The sequence below is a fragment of the Sinocyclocheilus anshuiensis genome, unplaced genomic scaffold, assembly GCF_001515605.1.
Source record: "Sinocyclocheilus anshuiensis isolate Anshui unplaced genomic scaffold, SAMN03320099.WGS_v1.1 scaffold677, whole genome shotgun sequence".
NCBI lineage: Eukaryota > Metazoa > Chordata > Actinopteri > Cypriniformes > Cyprinidae > Sinocyclocheilus > Sinocyclocheilus anshuiensis.
The window spans coordinates 4,854-14,104 of record NW_015539875.1 but is presented as its reverse complement, the minus strand read 5'-3'; the positions used below and the strand labels follow the sequence as shown (position 1 = coordinate 14,104).

Here is a 9,251-nt window from a genome sequence, read left to right as displayed (position 1 = left end):
GACACACACACAGAGAGAGAGAGAGACACACACACACACACACACAGAGACACACAGAGAGAGGGAGAGACACACACAGAGAGAGAGAGACACACACACACACACAGAGAGAGAGACAGACACACCATACAGACAGACAGAGAGAGAGAGACACACACACACAGACAGACACTCACACACACACACAGAGAGAGAGAGACACACACACACACAGAGAGAGAGAGAGACACACACACACAGACAGACAGAGAGAGAGACACACCATACAGACAGACACTCACACACACACACAGAGAGAGAGAGACACTCACACCATACACGCTCTCACACACACACGCCATACACACACACACTCACTCACACACACACAGAGAGAGAGAGACACTCACACCATACACACACACACTCACTCACACACACACACACACACTCACACACACACACACACACAGAGGCTGCTGTCACTCACTATCCTCACTTTCATATCATCAGATCAGTGCTGTTTGTATATCTGTCAGTCTATACCACATGAAAAAATACTGTAGTAATTTATAGTAAATACTATAGTTTTTTTAAACCATACAATAGTAAAGTACTTGAATTAATTTGTTGTGGTAATTCTATAGTTGCTGTGGTAATATAACAACTATAGTAATATAAACAAATTACTTTACCCAATACTGTACGAAGTTTTCTACAACTATGGGGTATATTATACTACAATACACTACAGATTACCATAGTAAAAACTAAAGTATACTACAGTATTTATTACAGTGTATCAGTTAAATTGCATCGAATGCTCTAAAATTCGAGACCGCAATGTTTCAGGACACATGCTTATTCGATAACTCTTTTATTTCCTATTTGGGTTTTCTCCATGGCATTGTTAGATGCCAGTGTCTACTGTCATAGCTGCAAAGAGTTGATTTCAAAAACGGCATCATGATTTTTTCATGATTTTAAACATGTTTTTTTTTTTTTACCTCGGAATGATCTCAAAGTAAAAAGAGGTGCTAAAGTCTGATTTTGTGGTGTCTGCGCTTTAAAATTAAATTATTATAATCTTAATTCAAGTGATGAAGCATTCTGTAAGTCTGACAGTATTCAGTGTTGAGCATTATTGTAAGGTTAACCCTGCCTGCTTTATGTGTTTGAAAATGATTAACAGTTGAAAACATTATTAGAAATTTAGAGAAGTAATCATTGAAGTTGTTACACTACTTGTTACATTTTAAGTAGGGTAACTTGTAATCTGTAACCTGTTACATTTCCTTCCCAACACTGTAAATAAGGTACAAAAGCTACTGCCCCAGTGACAGCAGTCTAACAGCAAGCTGAAGGGTTTATGATGATCTGTTCTCTCTCTCAGTCTCTGGCAGAGTTTGATCTGCGCTCAGTGAAGTACGAGATCAAATCAGCTCGATGTCACGAAATGCGTCTCGTCAAGCGTCCCAACGACTGCCTCACATTCACCTTCCGCAGCGAGCAGGAGGCGCAGGAGTGGGCCACCGTCATGATGTCATCGCTCAGAGAGTCTCACAGAGGTCAGAGGTCATTAACCCTACTCTGTCATATGTGATACGCCAGTTTCTAAGGCCTCTGAATTAGGGTCGCTTATAAATGGCTTGTAAAAGTGCCGTGCACATTTTACTTCCACTTTCAAATTAGCTGGCGATTCAGCGTCAATTGCTTGAATTCAATTCAAGCAACAACTAAATGCAACGTAGAACATAGAACTTTTATTAACAAATTAAATAAAAATACGCCATGCTATATGCCTAATATAAAAATAAGCCCCGAGCCCCGTGAAGCCGTGGTTTACAGTGAATTTATAACAGCTAGGGGGCGTTTTTAGGCACGACGCGAAGCGTAGAAACCCCCTTAGCTGTTATAAATTCACTGTAAACCATGGCTTCACGGGGCTTATTGCTTTTATAAAACGGTTATTCCATATACATAGTAAGGTTTCACAAAATAAAACAGAGGAAATAAAGTGTAATGATATTAATAAAAACAGTATTCTTCCACCAAACAATGTAGCTCCTCAGAAACAGTTGTGGTTGCTACAAAGTGGTTGCCGAGCAACAGACAAACGTAAACAAAGGTGTATGTTACTTTGTAGAGTCATTTACAGCAGCTTCGAACACGGCTCAGCCAATCAGAATCAAGGACCGGAACTCTCCGTTTTATAATAACAAATATCTTGCACAAGGTTTAGGTATACAAAACTGAAGATCAGTAAATGCTGTGGAACCAAATAAATAAGAAACTAATGTTTAAAAAAAACTTCCATAAATGGCAGAAGACAACAGGCTTTTCAAAATCCAAAATATTTTTAAAACCGGTGCTTTTGCATGTGGTTTTGAAACTCTTCTGCCATCGTCTTGTCAGCTTCATATTCAGATAAATGAAATCTGATCTGTGATGCGACTGTCGTTCGGTGCACTGCATCGAGCAGCCGCGTTCAGCGTCTTAGTGACTGGTTTTTATCACGTCAGATATGCTTAGCCTTTATGATTGTTCACTGTTCGCTCTCTTTTTGTTTCAGTTGCCAACATTTCTCATTCTTCAAATGAAGGACTGCAGAATGTGAAGTGTGGAGAGAAAAACTCTGTCTTGTCGCTGTCTATGAAAGGTTTCTTTTCTAATGTTTTCTAATTTCTTTATTGATCATTCATCTAGTTCCACCATTGTTGTAGTCACAAAATAAACTTTTGTGGCACTTATTGAAGTGACGGTTTACAGAAAGCTGTTTGCAGTGATATTAAACTGGCCCCATACTCTTTAACCATTTATGATAGATAATGCAATTATTAGTCATTACTAATATTTATAATGTATAGGCTAGCAGATTTGTTAAGTCTGTTGTTTTAATATTGTTGCTGCTGATGTTAAAAAATGTTTTTATTGTTGTGATATGAAGATGAAATGTAACAAACAAGTAAAACATGAAATAAATATTGGTTCTGCAAATTCAAATAATCTGTATCAATATCAGTCGATCTTAAATACAAATCTTGTTCCTATTGAATGGAGTTGATCTTGTAAGCGTTGTGTGACTGTGCTTCTCTTCTCGTCTGGTCTGCTATAGAGGAGCTGTGTCTAGAGCTTTCTCGAGCGATCGAGGCTGGAGATACTCATGCCGCTGTGCACTACGCCACAGATCTGGCCAAGCAGCAGATCGCACTGAGCATTCAACCAGCGCTGCGAGACACCGACGACACAGAGATCAGGTCTGTGTGCCTCGTCATGCTCCGATTATAGTAGATATGTCTTTTGTCTGTGGGTGATTCACATAGTCTTATCTAGAGCTGCATGATTCTGGAGAAACTTGAGTCACGATTTTTTTGTTTGATATACAGATCACGATTCTCCTACAGTTCTGAATAGACAAAAAAACTTACTAGAGTAAGTTCTGGCAAAATGTTAATTGCTGCAGTCTATTTTGAAATGTCTAAGTAACTTCTGAATTAATTTTTTTAAAAGCTGGTTTGAATTAATGATTCAATGACTCACTTATAACTTGCTTCATTACTGGATGAATCAGCACTTTAATTAATCTCTTGAAAGAATGAGCCAGAGACTCACTCATAAAGATTTCAGTTGTTTCATTACGGGACGAATCAGCATTTTTGAATGAATCTCTTGACTGCATGATTCAGTGACTCACTCATAAAGACTTCACTTGTTTCATTAGTGGTTGAATTGCGTTTTTGAATGAATCTCTTTAAAGAATGATTCTGTAACTCACTCGTAAAGACTCCACGTGCTTCATTAGTGGACGAATCTGCATTTTTGAATGAATCTCTTGAAAGAATGATTTTGTGACTCACTTGTAAAGACTCCACATGTTTCATTAACAGGACAAATCAGTGTTTTTGAACCAGTCTCTTGAAAGACTGATTCTGTGACTCATTCACAAAGACTGCACTTGCTTCATTACTGGATGAATCAGCACTTTTTAATGAATCTCTTGACTGCATGATTCAATGACTCACTCATAAAAACTTCACTTGTTTCATTACTGGATGAATCAGCATTTCTCAATGATTCACTTGAACGAATGATTCAACATTCACTTATAGCGACTTCACATATTTCTTAAACTTTTTCATTTGTATGAATGTGTTAATGACTTTCCTGTTGAAATCTAATAAAGCAACATGAAACCACTATACATATAGATACATTTATATAACTTAAAATCCTGATGGTGACGCATGTTTACAGATGTGATTTTTCTTCTTCAGCTTAGCTGTGGTAATAGAAGACACGTCATCTTCCTGCTGTGTCACAGTAAAAGTCCACCCTCACGTGACCGTCGCTTCTCTGAAGCAGCAGGTAGGAAAGGTCGAAACGCATCTTGAAGTCAGATCTGATGTGTTGGATTGATCTGGTGGTGCGTTTGTCTCTTGCAGATGTTTGTTGAGTATGGTTTCCACCCCAGGGTGCAGCGCTGGGTCATCGCTCAGTGTCTGTGCTCTGACGGCCGCTCTTTAGCGTCGTATGGCATCTACAGGGACGGCGACACTGCGTTTCTCTACCTCTTGTCTGCTCGTCACGCCTGCCTCGGTCGCCAGCAGCAGCAGGAGAACGGTCTGTCGATGCCAAACGCCAGCGGCCCCGTCAGCCACGACTGGAGACGATACAGCACTTTACCGCCCCGCTTCAGCCACAGCAGCACAGGTCTGCTCACTTCACTCATTCTCAGTATTTAGATTTTTTTGCACCCTCAGATTCCAGATTTTCAGATTTTAGTTTAGAAAATGGTAATAAAATGACAAGAACTCAGTCAAACTGTGTCGGAACAAATTCATCTTGATAACTTTGATAGAAAGGTATGTAATGGATTCGGTTGAATAGCTGTCAGCTGTTAAATTTAAGCACACAATTAAATAATACCAATTTAGCTCAACCAATTACCAAGCAATGCTTGATTTTGTTCCGTCTGTGGTGTATTTTTAATTTGGGTGTAATATGTCACAGTTTACTTAATTTTGCTATCCTCACTTACATGACTAAACTATGCACCCACTAGTAAAAAAAATATCTAACATTATATCTGGTGTCTAAATAATTTTTGGTTTGACTATAGAAAAAATATGCAACATTATTTTTTTTCCCCTTATGACAGTGGAATAATTTAAGCGCTTTCCTGGTGTATTACTGACAAACTGCACAGGTTTGTAAGAAAGAAGTCTCTTCTGCTCATCAAGGCTGCATTTATTTTATCTAAAATTCAGTAAAAATTGTGAAATATTGTAACTCAAAATAGCCGTTTTTTATATGAATATAAACTGTAATTTATTTCTGTGATGCGCAGCTGTATTTTCAGCATCATTCCTCCAGTCTTCAGTGTCACATGATCTTCAGAAATCATTCCAATATGCTGATTTGCTGCTCAAGAAACATTTCTGATTATCAACGTTGAAAACAGTCATGCTGCTCAATATTTTTGTGGAAACCGTGATTTTATTAAATAGAAAGAACAGCATTTATTCGAAATAGAAATCTTTTGTACCATTATAAATGACTTTACTGTCACTTTTGATCACTTTAATGTATCCTTGCTGAATAAAAGTATCAATTATACGGTCTCAAACTTCTGAACGGTAGTGTATGAATGTTCCAGTTCTTCTTGCTGTTTTCACTGTCATTATCACTGCTCGCTTCAGTGTGTGTTTCTGATTGGTCAATAGGCAGCAGTGGGTGTGGCCCAGAGAAACCCAGTGTCAGTGACATCATTAACCTCGAGATGTTGCAACTTGGATCCAAACTGAAATCAAGTAACACACAGGTAATAATTACATACATTCACATTTTCCATTTCTGGAAACTAGCAAGTGCAGACGGATTGTAAATAATCGGCCTGCATCCACATAATCATGAACCACACACTCCCAGAGACCGCTTTAAATATTATGAAACCTTTAAAAAAAAAAAGAGAGATCACAAATGGAAAAGATTGCATACAAACACCATTACACCGCGTTAAATATTATGAAACCTTTAAAAAAAAAAAAGAGAGATCACAAATGGAAAAGATTGCATACAAACACCATTACAGGGTATATTTGTATAAATGTGTATCCCCTCATATAGATCTGTCTACCAGTTTAATGCAAGTAACAAAAGCAGATTGTTGGATTATGTAAATAGAGTATTTTCATCTCTCTCTTTAGTCAGGCTGGTCCTGTTCTTCCTGTACATTCATAAATAAGCCTACGAGACCCGGCTGTGAAATCTGCAGCACAGATCGACCCAATCCTCCCAATCACAGCAGCGTTCAACAGGTGATTCACTCACACCTACACCTGTTCACTGTGATGAACACTCTGTGTGCTGATGATTATTCTGTTTCTGTTTCAGGAAAAAGCAAGAAGATCGAACCAGTGAAACTGTGCTGTAAATACACACAGACAGAGACAAAACCCCTAAGATTATCTCGCATTCAAACGACATGTGAAGAACTAAACTACTATTAGCTAACAGTTTTAATAAGAGTTGACTTGCATACAAAGCTTCAAACTCTCATAGCGACTACGCGGCATATTTCACCGGTGGGTTCATCTCTGTTGGTTTGCAGTGCAGTTAATAGTAACTGGTTTGTTGCTTGGTTCTCCTTAAAGGAGTTGTGACATGGATTTGCTTTTGAGCTTAATTAATAAATTCCTTGTTTATGAGGAGGACGTTTTGAGCTATGAAACTTGCAGGATCGAGGAAAAATGCGATGTCACGAGTCCTTAAATGTAACTGTTGAACAGTATTAGGCATCAGAAGTTATCTTGGTTCATTTTATGAGCGAACAAAAACAAAGCAGGAACCTAATCATCTGTGGCTCTAGATGGTACAAACTCAGTCTATTTAGGACAAATTGCAGGTTGCACACGAGTTTGTGTTTCAAATAGGACATTATAGCTGATAGATTATATGTGTAATCCGAATAAGAAAACAACACTGTGTGAAATATTAAACATGCAGCGTTTCAAGTGCAAATCAGCGTTCATGTCCGTTCACTTATGCTAATTTATGTTCATCAAGCTCTATTTTAGGAGCTTAAGTTTTAAGGTAAATGTGATTGTATATAATTATGTGACGAGGCCAGTACATTGTGTGAAAAACAACTGAATGAAACTTGCATAAATGCATGTTATGTGAGTTAATTATTCCTTATCTAATTGACTAGGAATTCTCATTAAAGACTTTGTTCATATTTGGAACAAACTACATTCAGACACAGGGTTATTGAGTGAGTTTGTTTTATTTTTGTTATTTAATGAACAATCTGTTGCTTTTAATGTAATTATAATTGCACTGAATACGTGTGTGTTGTAAATGATTGTGTTTAAAGTCTACCTGGCTTTGCCGTGAATAAACATAATGAACCGAGAAGTTTAAGAGTAATCTTTAGCCTCTGGAAATGTGAGAGATTTTATTGTTTAGTAATAAAAACGCAGCCTCTATTGTGTTGTATATTCACAATTTGTTATCAAAAAGGTTAATGGCTTGAGAGTTAACTGACATGAATTGAAACTATTGCATCTGAATTTCTTCAGCTACTGCACAGTCCTTTAGCTTTCTGTAAATGTGTGAATATAAGAAACACGGTTTTAGTTTCATCCGAGTTAGATTTAAGGCTGATAAATGTGGCCATTGCATAATTTGTATATAGTTTTTAACTTATACACCGATTTCAGATGAGCCATTAACTTTTCAAAGCTTGTGTGAAGTAAACATGCAGAGAGCAGTATGTGAATTTAATTTAAACGTGGTAAATGTCGAAATTAAAATGCCAAGGTTTATATATGCAGTGTGGATTACAGATTGATATCATTGGTGCAAAAAACACCTGAAGCATATAGCTTACAATAGAAGTACAGTAGAGAAATGATTGTCTGAGTTCATTTGAGCTTCAGTGATCAGAGAGTAAATGTGTGTTTTAATAGTTCAGTGGTCTAATGTGTGACTTTTGAGAAACACAGACTCCAGAATCTAGACAAGCATTAGATCCACCTCAGTCGTGCTGTAAAGAGGCATTTGAGTATCAAAATGATTTGGTTTGTATTCAGCCACCGACCACTTCAGAGAAGTCTTATTTAAAATGATTTGTTAACTTACTATTAGGCTTATATTTATTACACCATATGGACAAAAGTATTTGGGACACACCTCTTGATTATTGAATTCAGGTGTTTCAGTCAGACTCGTTGCCACTGGTGTATTAAATCAAGCACTAGCCACGCAAGCTGCATTTACAAACATTGCTGAAAAATATGTTGTTCTGAGGAGCTCGGTGAATTTATCCATTTATCCCAAAATTACTTTTTGTTAATGTCTAAAGGAGCCTGACCCACTCTTGGGACTTTGCTCCTATTAGCAAAAGTTCCATACAGGACCAAAGATTCAGGTTTAATAACTAAACGCATAAGGAATAACTGAAGATCTTGAATTCAATTGGTCCAGGGATAGAAGCCATCAGATGGAGGAGGAAAGTTGAATGTGTGAATTATAGACAACATGGAAAATGCTCACAATTCAAGATTATAACACTGTTAAACAACAATGTCCTTCCTGAAAGAGATCAGCCCGTTGGTGAAGAATCTCCCTATAAAGTACATTACTGCGAAATACACTGAACAAAAATATAAACGCAACACTTTTGTTTTTGCCCCCATTTTTCATGAGCTGAACTCAAAGATCTAAGACTTTTTCTATGTACACAAAAGGCCCATTTCTCTCAAATATTGTTCACAAATCTGTCTAAATCTGTGTTAGTGAGCACTTCTCCTTTGCCGAGATAATCCATCCACCTCACAGGTGTGGCATATCAAGATGCTGATTAGACAGCATGATTATTGCACAGGTGTGCCTTAGGCTGGCCACAATAAAAGGCCACTCTAAAATGTGCAGTTTTATCACACAGCACAATGCCACAGATGTCGCAAGTTTTGAGGGAGCGTGCAATTGGCATGCTGACTGCAGGAATGTCCACCAGAGCTGTTGCCCGTGAATTGAATGTTCATTTCTCTACCATAAGCCAAGTCTCCAAAGGTGTTTCAGAGAATTTGGCAGTACATCCAACCAGCCTCACAACCTCAGACCACGTGTAACCACACCAGCCCAGGACCTACACATCCAGCATCTTCACCTCCAAGACCAGCCACCCGGACAGCTGCTGCAACAATCAGTTTGCATAACCAAAGAATTTCTGCACAAACGGTCAGAAACCGTCTCAGGGAAGCTCATCT

The 9,251-nt window shown here is 38.0% G+C and overlaps 1 protein-coding gene across 1 annotated transcript in view; it reads left to right on the top strand.

Annotated features, from left to right (window-relative positions):
• Positions 1-7,424, top strand: part of LOC107685269 (ranBP-type and C3HC4-type zinc finger-containing protein 1-like) — a 7,999-nt gene extending 575 nt beyond the window's left edge. The window contains exons 2-9 of the mRNA XM_016481796.1: positions 1,373-1,547; positions 2,552-2,638; positions 3,095-3,236; positions 4,254-4,344; positions 4,422-4,689; positions 5,703-5,800; positions 6,186-6,296; positions 6,373-7,424. Coding sequence (XP_016337282.1) covers positions 1,373-1,547; positions 2,552-2,638; positions 3,095-3,236; positions 4,254-4,344; positions 4,422-4,689; positions 5,703-5,800; positions 6,186-6,296; positions 6,373-6,399 — 999 coding nt within the window. The 3' untranslated portion in view covers positions 6,400-7,424. The remainder of the gene's footprint in view (positions 1-1,372; positions 1,548-2,551; positions 2,639-3,094; positions 3,237-4,253; positions 4,345-4,421; positions 4,690-5,702; positions 5,801-6,185; positions 6,297-6,372) is intronic.
• Positions 7,425-9,251: the final 1,827 nt, after the last annotated feature.